The 14,055-nt window shown below is 39.3% G+C and overlaps 1 protein-coding gene and 1 long non-coding RNA gene across 2 annotated transcripts in view; one reads left to right on the top strand and one right to left on the bottom strand.

Annotated features, from left to right (window-relative positions):
- LOC119897644 (H-2 class II histocompatibility antigen, E-S beta chain-like) overlaps nucleotides 1-13,513 on the bottom strand; it is a 28,866-nt gene extending 15,353 nt beyond the window's left edge. Inside the window, exons 1-3 of the mRNA XM_038711499.1 lie at nucleotides 13,354-13,513; nucleotides 12,851-13,117; nucleotides 7,083-7,364 (exon numbers count right to left, since the gene is read on the bottom strand). Of these exons, the coding sequence (XP_038567427.1) occupies nucleotides 7,083-7,364; nucleotides 12,851-13,117; nucleotides 13,354-13,405 (601 nt within the window). The 5' untranslated portion in view covers nucleotides 13,406-13,513. The remainder of the gene's footprint in view (nucleotides 1-7,082; nucleotides 7,365-12,850; nucleotides 13,118-13,353) is intronic.
- LOC119897648 lies at nucleotides 3,171-4,988 on the top strand. The gene is made up of 2 exons (XR_005443415.1): nucleotides 3,171-3,331; nucleotides 4,857-4,988. It is a non-coding gene; the product is annotated as an uncharacterized LOC119897648 (long non-coding RNA).
- Nucleotides 13,514-14,055: the final 542 nt, after the last annotated feature.

Genomic DNA, 14,055 nt, shown 5'->3' with positions numbered 1-14,055 from the left:
AATATGGGAATATTACAGGAATAACAGTCGAGCATGAAAACAAACCAGAATGTAATGAACAGAATATGCAGTAAGACCAAAATCAGGATAATAGGCTCAATGGAATTTCAGTTTGGTATTGTGAAGGAGAATAATTTTAAGGGAGTGAGAGAACAAATGATCGTGAGTTATGTTGCAATAGAGTTTAAATAAACTAGGGATTTCTAAACTAAGGATTAGGACCAACTATAGGACACCAACCAGTCACAGAATGTAGTTTAAGCCTTTTGTTGTTTTCCCTCCTAGTCAAGGCTCGCAGTCGGCTGGCTCGTTCTTTGGTCAGGCCTTCGGGTCCTTGGCACGCGACCAGACTCCTCGAGCTAGTCTTAACCGATGGATTGTCCGGAGTCCCTGACTGACTGGAGGTTGTGGGAATGAAGCTCACAGTAACTGGTAGTCCGCCCTGGCTTGGCGCTCTGAGTTCGGTTGGTGTCACTGCAGCTCAGTGGAACGCACTCCAACTCTGTCGTTGGAGCAGCGGCTTAGTTCAACCCGAGATGAGGACAGAATGTAAAAGTTGTGTACAACGGTCAGATAACTTAAAACAACAAAATCAAATAAGACGCATACATTCACCGTAGGTTCGCAAGGCCCAGGGAATATAGACTAGTTGACATTGCTGAGTTTAACAAAAGTCTGGGGAAAGTTTCTTCCCAGGCAGCTCCAAACAAATAGTCAACATCAAATCTCCCACTAAGAAAAAGGGGATTCAGAAATACAGAGCTTTCTCAGGTTGTCTGGAAGGAAGTTGAAAGTACGAAACAAAAACAGGATCGGAATTACAAGAAGTTTTAATAGAGCGTAATTACAAGAGAGAGCATTACAAGAGGGTGAGAAAGGACGACTGGGTCTTATCTATTCTTTTTGGGACATTGTGATGTCATTTTGGAGTGGGGTTTCACTGGGGGAGTAACCTTTGGGCCTCGAAGTTTTAGCATTAAATAGAAGTATATTTGAGTTTGTTTTAAATTAATCTCTTCTCCACAATATAAACATTTGAAAAATACTTCATTCTAAACATTTATATAAAGCAAGCAAAACAAGGTCAAACACTAGAGGGTTAATTGTTTCTTAATTGTTGATACTAAGCGATTCTGCAGAGTTAAACAAACTCATGAACGCGCATTGCCATGATAACCAGTCCTACTCTGCTTAAATATATAGCAGAATCCAGTGTCTGGTTTCTGAGAGCTCGTTAGCCTCAATAAGAGGGCATGTTTTAGCAGTACTGTAGAAGGAAAAGCCTGTCAATATTTAAATATGTACTGAAGCAAAATACTTTTCTAAGCCTAAATCTTATTTATCGGTAAAGGAAAATCGAGGAACTTCAATACTTACAATTATGTGTAAGCGCACAAACGCTGCATCCAAAACACAACAGAGTAAAAAAAACTAGAGTTATTTGAAATCGTTTGTACACAATACAGTGACTGATAAGAGTTGGGAAGCACAGGAGCGACTGTTTATCTCCAGAGCCGAAGTCAGTGCTAACCACCTCACTCTTTATTCAACAGTTGGCAAGCAACACACAGGAGCTCCTCTTTAGTCCTGAGAAGCTGCAGTCTTTATTCACCAGCCTCTGTAACTTCTACTGTACATTTACTGCTGAACAAGGTGCTGACCCGTTTCTCTCTATTCACTGAGGCTCTGTTCACACATGCGCTTAATCTATTTATCCCAAAGCTAAAAAAAGCTAACCAGCTGGGATCATCACAAACAGACAGACAAGACAATAATACTGAACCTGTCGTTTATGTGGAACAGCAAAGCTAACGTTAGCCTACTCAACTGTCCAGCAGAAACAGAGGACCTCAGCATCAGTTTTCATTCCTTTCAAATCTCGTAGATTTATCCAGCATTGAAACCCCTCTCAGATGTTAACACAGGTCTTCCCCTCGCCTGGTCATAACTGGTCTCTCAATTCCTCAGACCTTTCCCTCTGTGGCTGTTTCTCAGCCATCTTCACAGCTAAAGTCCCCTAATGAGTCCAGCATGTTTGAATGTACCGCTGTTTGTTTACATTCTCTCTCCCAATGCCTCGAGCATGCCACCGCCACCTGCTGCTCGCTCCGAGCAGCTTTGTTTCTGCTCAATTTACAGACCCATACCTTTTCTGTCCTCTTGGTGGAGCTCTGGTTCTATGAAAGGACAGTGGATAATCAACTTTAAACTCAATACTGAAACTGGGAAACGGATAATACATAAGAGGAACGTGCGGATTAGAGTGACCAGATGGGAATTGGTAAAATTCGGGGGGGGGGGGCGTGGCCTCCGGTACAGTGAATGGCAATGAAAATCAAAACACAGCGCTAAAATTATTTTTGTTCATGAAGTCACCTGTCTGTCAAAAACACAACTATGGATGTAGGTAAATCAGGATCTTTTACCTAATTTTGGTATTTTAGTCATGTCATCAGTGCAGTATCACATCTGTCTGCGCAACGCGTGTAGGATCTTTCCGCCGTGCCGTGATTTAGATCAAATATTTTTCTGTTTTGTTTTTTACTGCTTAATCTCTCGTTCCACAGTCCAGTCCAGTTGGTGGCAGTAATGCACCATTAAACTGGTTTGCCCACCGCCAATAAACACAAAAGAAGTTTGAGCGCCATATCCCATTCATTTTTGTTGTGTCCGATGTACCTATGCACGCTGGTAAGTTGATGAAATGACTGACATTTTAACCCATCAACTGACCTCTTGTGAATTTAGTCAATAGTGGTATTTTATGTAGCCAGCTTTAGTTCAACTTTAGTTTAGTTCGGAAGATATTAACTAATTTCATCATATCCTAAATGCAGCTAGCTAACCCGAGCAACACTTCACTGGCTAAGTTACCATAAAGTTAACGTTACTCCCTGTCAGCTTGCCGACATTTACTTTAAATGTCAAGTTATAAGTGTACGTTGATTCGTTGGCATTCAAAGTTTATCTTCGGTTATTAATTAGAATTAAAGTAGAAGTTAACAGCACTTAGTGGCTGCCGTAGTAGTAACGTAACATACCATGAACGGTAACGTTAGCTATGTGAAATAGATAACATGGCAAGCTTGTATCTAGCAAGGTTGTTCCTTGTTAACTTTTATTCAGTCATTAACGTTACACACATTGTTTGTTGGACAGTGCATCGGCTGATAAGATCAGCAGCACAAAAAGCAAGTAACGTTATAACTGCAGCAGATAGAAAACGACTTCATATGTTTTTCTGTCGAAGAGGCTGACATATGAAACCATCGGAGACTGACTTTAAGGAGCGAGCAAGCCAGTTATCCACAAAGGATCCAAATATCAAGAGGTATGTCCCTGTCAGAAACAGCTCTTTGTGTTGAATCAGTGCCTCTGAACAGCTAAAACTGATTATTTTAACCTTCATGAAGGTAGGACTGCATTATTTTTAGCTCCGTGTTTACCTAATAAACTGGCAGCTGGATCTGCTTATAGGCCTCATACAAACTTGCCAAACTTGTATATTTAAGAGTAAGTTAGTGGAGTGCAAATACCATCTCCAGCCAACAATAACAGGACAAACTTTCTTCCACATTGATGCTAATATGAATTTAGTGACATGAGACATACAAATTTGAGCTACGGAGGCATTTACACACCTTTTCAGCTGCTGGTCTTACTGTGTTGAATGCTCTTAGTGGCCTTAATAGGTGCACCTTTACAATGTAATGCAGTTCAATACAACAGCTGTGCCATTATTTAATTAAATTTACACATGAGCATAAATGTGTAAATTTAATTAAATGTTTAATACTGAGGTTAAAATTAAAGGCTGTTTTACTGAACTACATTGTGTTGGATGAGGTTGTCCTCCCTATTTACATAATGTACATTAATGGGCCAGAATATCAGAAACTTTATTGTGTTGTATTTTTGTATGAGTAAGCACATCATGAGCAATGTACAATCCTGAGTCAAATTCCTCATGTGTACACATACCTGGCAATAAAGCTGATTCTGATATAATGCAGCTCAGTACAACACCAACATCGCCAAGTATGACCTCAGTGATAAAACATGTAAGTGAATTAACACTTCTATGTATGCCTGTGTAAATAAATCCTGAACAGTACAGGGTTGACTCCCCCTAATTTTTGAATTCAGTGAAAGCTTAGGTTCTCAGAACATAATGTGACTACTTTGTCGCTTACATGAGTTATGCTGTTCTGTTGCTGAGATGTGATGATTCCATGCCTGCTAAGCGCAGTGTGGTCAGCAGAGGGCGCCCTATGCATTATACTGAGGCATCAGTAGCTAACGCCAGCAAAGTAGAATGAGCCGTCAGTACCTGATGAAGTCCAAGAATGCAGGCTACAGAGAGCGCTCCTGATTAAAACTGTATTTTCATATTTACAACGGAAATTAAATGTGTTGCACCAGAAGAGTCCTTAAAAGTGCGCAGACTTTTTTACCTTGCAGTGATTTGGCCTTTCCCTGTTTGTGTGCACACTTAGTCCCTCTTCTGGTATTTAATATTTGGTCATTAAACTCAAAGAATTTGCAACAAAGTAGTAGTACTAAATATGACCATTTTATTAAGGTGTAAAGGAACTTGTCTTACAACTTTTAGTCCACTGAAATAACATGAAAAAGTTTATAGTTACGTAATATCAAATTCTTTACTGGGGCACAGAACCAAATAACCAAAATCATGCCAATGTCCAGTACAACTCCTGTAAGCTCAACTTCATGAAATTATTTGTACATTATATTTCATGTACATTATAATTATATTATAATATTAAAATCCATTTCTTAAATGTATTAACCTTGTATTAACACTGTTTCATCTTTCTTCTCCCTGTTCTTTCCAGCAGCACCAGGCTTGTGTCTCAAGAGCTGGTCTCATCTGGGGCCTATGACCTGGTCTGCTTCTGACATTCCTCAACAAAAAACCTCACTTACCCTCTCCCTGTAGATAATGTATAATAAAGTGTTTAAACTGAGCAGCTTCAGTTAATTATTGATATTCACTTGTTGGAGATGTTTATGTGACGTGTCTTAACACAACAGTACATTAGGACATGTGATACAGTAGACTAATTATATATATTCTGCATATACAGTACATTCTATGCATGTATTTGTGTGTTCTGAGATAGTTTAGCCTGTGTTTTGGGAAGGATAAAGGGGTAACGTTACAATAGCCATTTTAAAATAAATTACAAATCAGTAATTATATGGATTGTATTTAAGAATAGAGTAATTCACTCAGTAGCCTAACCATCTGCATTTCAACAAATAACACTGTTAATGCTGTCTCTCCGTCCTTCCAAAAAAAAGAATCACTACTGTAAGTACAGTTAACGTAGTAATCAATGCACATTATACCTGAAAAGTGCTGCAAATATAGTCTGCTGTTAGTGTTGTAACGTCACACCTCTTCCCTCCAAAATTAAGCACAAACGGATAATACTGCTTTCCCGACTCCCCAGAAGAAATGGTATCATATGTAAGTATAAGGATAGTAATCAAAACACATTATGTCTTAATATTTATCCGAAAAACGCTGCAAATATAGTCGCTGCTGGTGTCTGTCCCACCTGAAACCGTTCAAAGTGGTTGACAGCCCGGACTGGTTGGAATTACTGAGAGCTGCATGGAGCACGTGATTGCGTGGCAACGAGAGTGTCGTAACTCCCTTAATTAAGGGCTCTGGTTGTGATCACATTGAAAGTGACCAATCATAAGAGGGCCAGTGCCCTCCTTGGTTTCCGCCCCCAAATTGTCAAAAGTCATGTAGACTGGAGCAAGCAGAAATCCGCTGAGCGAGTAGAAGCACACTGTGCGCAAACCAGGCGCTCGCACGCAGAAACCTGTACAACTCTCGTTTGTTGAATTTGTGCGCGAGTACTGTATTGTGCGCGCTGGAAGGTTACTTTTTGCGCATGTGGACTAACATAATTTGCTCGAGCAGGTTTTACACGCTCACAACTTATGACTTAAAATAAACGCCATAGATTCCACTACAGCCAGGCAGTCTACATCTACAATAAACTGGCGAATCTGTAACGTTAGTGAGAATTCAAGTAAGTTAACTGTTAACCTTGGCCGAATATAATATCTATATAATATAGCACCAATTCAGCCTGACTGACATTGTTCATCTTCACATCATTTTCACTTCTGAAAGTTATTTTGTTTGTATGTTTTCTGAACCAATGGGGACAGAAGCCTTTTGACTTTGCCCAGGCAGCACAAAAATGGCTTTCTATGCTCCAGACCTAGATGGGTGGACAGAGCAGAGAAGGAGTAGTGAATAATTTTTTTTATTCCATAAATAAACATGTATTTTTTAACTGTCATTTATACATTTTTTATATATTATAGTCTCTTTTCTGTGGTTTAATATTGGTTGAAATAGCATTGAAGTCAAGTTGATTTTTAGTTAGGCTATGATTTCAATGTGGTTTCAATATTAAAAAAGGGTGCAAAATGATGCAATGAAATTAACACTTACAGCAGAATGTTGATTCAACATAGTTTCAATAATGTTTGCTAACTGGGAAGTGGCTAGGGAGTGACTGTGTTACCCGCCAAGGCTGAAATCCATCCGCATTTGGCGGGTGTTGATGTCAAGCCCTGGTTGCAAGTCCTGTACCTTACCAACTGAGCTAACCGAACAACATGTTGATGCAAGTCAAAATTATGGCTTATTCAAAAATTCGTATTCAAAAGTGTCTGCACTGCCTGAATTCTACCAGAAGTAGAACAAGAATAACGTAGTGCCGAAACACGATCTGTTTTTAAGTACATAAGTATAATCAGAATCAAACTGTACTGTGTAAATTTCAAAAGCATCTTACCCGCTGTTCTAATAGTGGATTATTACTGATACTTAAGCATTTTACCATGGATCATTTTCACTATTGTATATAAAGTGTGGTAGTTTAAGCTGTAGAGTAACGAGTAACCTCAATATTGTACTTAAGAACAGTAAACAGTACTTCAGTTAATGTAGTTAGTGTCATTACACCACCGGTAATACCTCATTGCTTGAGGTAATTTTACTTTAGCTGTCCACATGCACACTCTCTTACCCCAGTCATAAAGTTTGGGCTCCATGAGGCTGGCGTGCTCCACCATACAGGTGATTTTCTCTCCTGGTCTGGGTGTAAACTCCAGATAGGAGTGCATCTGGTAGAGCCAATTCCCATTGGGCAGTTCATCAGTGGACGTCACATCAGATGTCACCTTCTTTCCGTTCCTCAGCCAAGTCACCCAAATTTGTTTGGGATAAAAGTCGTACACACTGCAGACGAGCATCCCTGGATGTTTGCTGCCCACTGCCTCAACTGACCTCAGCCTGACGGAGGGCTCGACTAGAGGAAAATAACCCAAGACACATTTTGTCATAAATTTCACATCTTTACCCCATGCATTTATTATGACATTATACAAATTGCCTTTAAAGCAAATGTTTGACATTTAGGGAAATACAAGTCTTTGCAGAACTATTTCTCTGCCAGGCAAACAATAACATCCTGGTTGCCTGGCAACTACTGAGAGCCAAGAAAACAATCCTAACTAGATAGCCAGCGAATCCATGTATGGTTCATTCTTTATTACATTTCAAAACCAAATCGGAAAAAACAAAAAAACAAGTAGTATTTTGGTTTTGCTATTTTAAAACCACAATGGAAAAATGGTAAACAAAAAAACAGACATCTGTTTTGTTTTTCTGCTTTAAACCCAAAACGTAAAAACAAAGCAGATGCCTTTTGTTCTATCTACAACTGGTGTTATACCCCTACTGGTTTTTAAACTAACTGGCTGCTGTACAAGTGCGCCTGTTGTTTGCAACAGCTGTGGTCTACCTCCGTCCCCAGATTGGTCACACTCACAAAACATACAGGCTATTTCTTTTCAAGTCGCATCGCATCTCATAGTGACTGGCAAATATGATTGTAGAAGTGAGCACTATATTATAGCCACATACGGAAAAAAAACCATATGGTACCTGCCACTTATTATTATTATTAAAAACACCTAAAATAACATACCCAAGATAAATCAGTATTTTTAATAATACAATATTTTTCTGTTAAAGAGTAAATGGAGATGCAAAAAGGAAAATGATATTTTCATCCTCGCCTGGTATAAAATCTATATTTTAAGCACTATCACCATTAAAAGCATCATCCAGCTCACTATAATGCAACTGTGTCTTCTAATACACCTGGAATACAACTGTAACTGTAAATTTGATGAAAAGAAACTAATATACAACAGTTATTACATAATTTTTTTTTTTTTAAATATGCCAGGTGAATGTCCATGTTTTGGCCATATTTACTGTTTATATGTTCAATTTTATTGGGGGTTTTCTTCAAAAGAATGAGAATGGTTCATAAAGACCCTTATGAAAAATCGAGGAAGAGGAGGAGAGATCCCGTGGCCCCTGTCTGGAGCCAGGCCCAGAGGGAGGGCTCGCTGGTGAGCGCCTGGTGGCCAGGTTTGGCAACATGGCACCCCCCTCTCCATCCTTTGGACCCACCATCCATAGGAAGATCCACAGGGGTCGTTTGCACAGCTGCTGCTCCTTTGCGTCGAAAGGAGCCAGTTGAGGTGGTTTGGGCATCTGATAAGGATGCCTCCTAGGGAGGTGTTCCAGGCACGTCCAGCTGGGAGGAGGCCTCGGAGAAGACCTAGGACTAGGTGGAGAGATTACTCTATCGCCACACTGGCCTAGGAACGCCTCGGGACCCCCCAGTCAGAGCTGGTTAATGTGGCTCAGGAAAGAGAAGTTTGGGGTCCCCTGCTGGATCTGCTGCCCCTGCGACCCGACCCCGTATAAGCGGATGAAGTTGGATGGATGGATGGATGGGCCGGAAGCGAGTGACTTAGGCTCTATATTTGACGACAGAAACAAAACTTATCAGCTCACTGACCTCACCAAGATGGCTGCCCGCGACTACGATGCCTATTGACACAAACAGCCGCTGTTTTTGGACTGAAAACAGCTAAAACAGAAAACACAAAAGTAAGCGAAAATCGATCTCCTGCCCGATATCAGGACATGTACCCCTTGGTTAAAGAAAATGTAGGCTACTTTTTGCAAGATTGCGGTGAGCTGGGTTCAAACTCACAAGAGTAAAAACAAATCCTTATTGTGGCGCATTGCTTTTCCAACGAGCCACTCAAACACTCAAGATATTTCCAGTCAACTATTAAGTATGTCAGCATCCAGGTAGAATTTTATATTGGGCTCATCTGAAGCTGCCGGTTACCTAATCGATCTAAGAAAATACCTGAATACATTTATCAAGGGATTTTTCTCAAGGCTACGGCCAGGGTGTGAACTGTGGAGAGGCTGCCGCATCTGTTGTTTTCTCTACACTAACTGTAGCATAATGGCTACATATAATAATAATAATAGGAATAAACAATACCTGAAATGTTCACATTCAGCACTAGGCCTACATGCTTGCAGCTATGAATGTTTCTTTGAGTCCCAGTCAGTCCTCCCTTTGAGGCACGGGCAAACAACCCCCGCACCACCCCCACTGGGAAAAAAAGAGGGCTCCCCCCAAAGCTAGGCCTATGGTGGGCCTATAGTTCGCACACTAGCCACGCAACATTGATCACTACATTACAGCCCCACAATACTAGCGTACGCATTATAACAAAGGAATAATTTAAAACAGTGACTATCTGACACCGACAATACTGTCAAAATACATTAAATAGCCTAATTGACAACACTGAGCCACAGGAAGAGTAGAATATAAGTAACCTAATATTCTGCCCACAACACAGTAGGCTACCAAAATGTTGTGCATATTGTAGGCTATAGTGCCATAGAAGGGACCCACTCAAACCTCTTTATTTGCCATTAATACAGTCCATACCGTGTTTTAATGCTGAGCTTTACTCCAAATGAGCCCAGTATAGTGTGCTATCTGTGTATGATTTGTTAAAACTTGCCAAATTAATAACAGTATATCTGCAATAACAACACTGACAACTATCACTGAATTAATTTGATCCTGAAGAAATCTTAAAAACCGGAGGATTCTCAGGCAACTTCTGAGGCATTCCTGTTTCTGTCCCAGTTGCAAGTGAGTCACAAACTGAACGTTGAGCCTCCTGTTTTTCTAACTAAAAACAAACTTCTGTTGATGTTCAAGCTCATCTTAATTACATTTAATCAGGCACCGCCATCACCCAAGTGTATCTGCTGCAGGTTTATCAAGTGTAACACACAAAGCTATACAAATCACACATTAAATATCAAAATTTATATTTTTCCTTTTCGGTTTTAAAACAGAAGAAAAAACTGAAGTCTCTGTTTTTTGTTTTCTATCTGTTTTTCCAAGTCAAGTCAAGTCCCAAGTTACGGTGATGAAAGTCAAGTCTTTGCTGGGGTCAAGCAAGTCACAAGTCAAGTCATATGAAATTCTAAGGAATCCAGCTTGTTTAAATAGTTTAAGAGAGGTGGTAATTCAACTGTATGATCATTTTTGAAGATTTGGAAGAGTGTTTCTGTTCTAAATATAAACTATACACAAAGGTTTTCTATTAATTAGTCTACTATTGGCTTCACTGATAATTGAAATGGGGTAGAAACATAGAGCAATAGAAACACATGTTAGTAACGGTAACTAAGTGTAAACATACTAAAAGTAATATATTTTATATTTTTCGTTTCCCCTTGAAAAATCTTGCCAACAAATGCATGCAGACAACTGTAGCTGGGAGTTATTAGCTGGAAAACACTGTGGGGCCACAGCATAAAACTTGTCCAATCTTAAATTTTTATACCAATTACCATGAAAAATGAATATTTTACACAGGTTTTTCTAAGGGTTTGTCTTAGCACTGCCCCTTGGCAGCAAGGGCCTGCTACTGCATCACAGTTTATGATCACACCATAGCTTGACGCAGATGTGTCTTTTGGTAGTAGATCATGAACTTCCCACTTAAAGCTGGATATCGTTATTTACAGAATTAATTGACTACACAAAGTGCCAGTCATCGGCACAACGGACAGCGGACCATTGGGTGATTTTCTATACTGACACTGGGCCGGCCCAATCACATCTCTTACTAGCCCCCACCCCCTCTGCTCTCTGTTCCTAAACCCCCCCCCCCCCAAAAAATAATCTTCACAGGGAGGGCCGCCAAATAGCAGGAATAGCTCAACCTGTAGGGAGTGAGTAACTCAACAACAACATAAAAAATATTTTCCATATTAGGCTAATATGCAATAATCCTCTGTTGAAGAGCAGTGAGGTGGTCTGCCATCACTGTGGAGTGAAATGAGTCAGTGGAAACAGAAGGTTTTCTTTTTACATGAGTTCGAATCTTGGCTGAATGCAGTAAGCTTTCTGTGAGAATGTCTTTTTTTTTTTTTTTAGATACTTGTGTTGTCTTAAGCATTCATTTATTCATTCAATCGTTTCTGCCACATCAATTGCATTATGTTCAGCAGAAGCTCACTTTTATTTTGAAATGTGCTGCGACACGATGTTACCGTAATGCCTAGAAAGAACATGCATCACAAAACAGCGCGAGGGCTGGTTTGACTTCAGTTAATCTAAACCCTTAAAAGCAAGGATGGTGTATTAGTGAGGGGTGTCCGACCAATTTTTACTGGAATTGATCGTCTAGACCTTTAACAATGTAATAAGACCATTTTTGTTGGAATATATTAATCGGTGGATTACTATGAGACTTCATTGATGAATCGTGTCAATTTTAATTGTACTGGTTGGTCTGACTGAGGCGCTGTAACCGCTGTATTCTTTCAAATGGTTTGCATTGGTCTAATCTCAAGAATTTTAGCTTTCTAACGGTGTAGGCTATCATGAGTATGAAGTTAACAAAGCTATTGTGGGCACATAACGAGAGCTGTTATCAGAACCTGTTAGCACAATGGATGTTAAGAGGTTTTCACATAAAGTTACAACAGCACCAAACTGCAGCCAAACAAACTTTCAACTGAATCTGCTCGGCCTTATTGTCTGCATATTGGGTCCACATCCCTCATTTCCCTGTGTATACAATCATGTACACAACACCTTTTGGGGTTTTTTAAGTAATGTACATTAGAGTGATGTTGAGCTTCTGATCAGTTAACTCCCAGGAAGAAAAGAGCATAAGTATTGTTGAAGCCATAATGCAGATTGGCCATATTTATTTATTATTATGTTGATTATGAGAAGTTTTTGTTGTGACGTAAGTAAGAGGCAATCTGGTCGTTGATTTAGCCATGGGTGAACAGCTGCTCATAGGGGGTGGAAAGGCAAACAATTTTAAATCGCAGAATGCAGAATTACGAAGTGTGAACTCTTTCAATTGTTGTCAAAGTGATCCTGAAATAAAGGAATACAAATGAATACACCACGAATCTGTGAATGCAAATTGATTTACGGACCGCTCCCACAAGTGTTTCCCAAAACCTTTGCTTTAAATGAGCAGTGTGTAGGATTTAGTGGAATTGAGCGTGACATTGTAGATTGCAACCAAGTGAATACAGTTTGCCTCACCCTTCTGTGCCAAGCATGTGTGAAACTATGGTGACCGCGAAACTCACGGAAAACTATGGAGGCCCAGTCTAGAGCCAGTGTTTGGTTTGTCCATTTTAGGCTACTTTAGAAACATGGCACTCTCTGTGGAAGGGGGCCTGCTCCCTCTGTGTATATAGTATATAAGGGGGTTATTTTAAGCCAATGAATACAACTTATTTTAAGTTTATTGTACACAAATGAAAGCATACTTAATATAATAATATTAACGCCATATTATGCCAATAGAACTCACTAAATCTTACACACTGAAGGAAATTTTCATTATATTGTCTCACCTGGGGTCAGAAGGCTATTATAAACCAGTGGGACGTTTCTTTTGCAAATGTCTGCTTTCCATTTCTCTTTATTCACAAAACTTGGTATTCCATTGAGGAAATCTGCATATTCTATTGCTTCCTTTGTGTAGCCGATCAGTTTTCCCAAAGTGCTGTTGTACTGGAACATTAGCATCTTGTTGAGGTAGTACTGCTCCAGTAACACAGTGTCGTGACCATCATGGGAACTAAATTGGCAACGCATCAAAACGTGACCATAGAGAGCATCTGTAAGAATAATTTCAACAGATATTAGTTATATATATATATATAGTTAGTTGTATTCTCTGGTTCATTTAATATTCTCACTCATCAGACTCTAAAGCTAAACATGTGAACAAAGGTTTGTCTGTCTCTATTGTTATAAACTACTTTCACATTCTAGCAAGCAAATATTTGACTCTGTTGTATGTACTTGAGCAGTAACACAAATAAACAATGATAGATTAAGCTTTATTTCTTACCTGCTCTTGAAAATGCAAACTGGAGAATTAGGAAGCCGAGAGCATGAGACATATTGCCAACTGAAAGAAAACTTGCCCGGAGAAAATGGCAAATGTTTTTCTGAGCTTGACAGACGAGGAAGTTCAGGTGCAGATTTGTCCGTAAGCAGGTGTGGCTCTCATACCAATCTCGAAGCAGTGTTTAGTTCCCATGATCACGTTGTTATCATGAGTCATATTTCTACTTCAGTTGTCTTTGTATTCAATGTACGTAGTACCAGGTGAAGTAGAAGTACTTACATCCTTTATATTTAGGAAAAAGTGACAAAACAATAATGTAAAAACACTCCATTACAAGTAAAAGTCCTGCATCTAAAGCAATACATGGATTAAAAGTATTTCTGCAAAATATCCAAAAGTAAAAGTACTCATTATGTAGAAAATTGGCCAATGAGTGGTCAAAATGTACCATGTTATAAATCAAATAAAGTGGCTTTACCTGTCAGATGAATGTAGTGTAGTAAATGGTTCAATATTTCACTCTGAAATGGACTGAAAAGAACATGACAACATACTATGATACTTTGTACAGCTGACATCTGGGTTTCATAGCTAAAACACCAGCATAATTAAAATGTGATTACTCATTTTGTCACAAATCTTATTAATGAATGAGGTTATCTGTAGTGGCTCAATGAATAGTGAATATATTTATTTGATCTG

This window comes from Micropterus salmoides, unplaced genomic scaffold (assembly GCF_014851395.1).
Source record: "Micropterus salmoides isolate LMB-PRFRI ecotype aquatic unplaced genomic scaffold, ASM1485139v1 Ms_hic_scaffold_11, whole genome shotgun sequence".
Taxonomy (NCBI): domain Eukaryota; kingdom Metazoa; phylum Chordata; class Actinopteri; order Centrarchiformes; family Centrarchidae; genus Micropterus; species Micropterus salmoides.
Note: the sequence above shows the minus strand (reverse complement) of the source record. Positions and strands in the feature narration are given on the sequence as shown.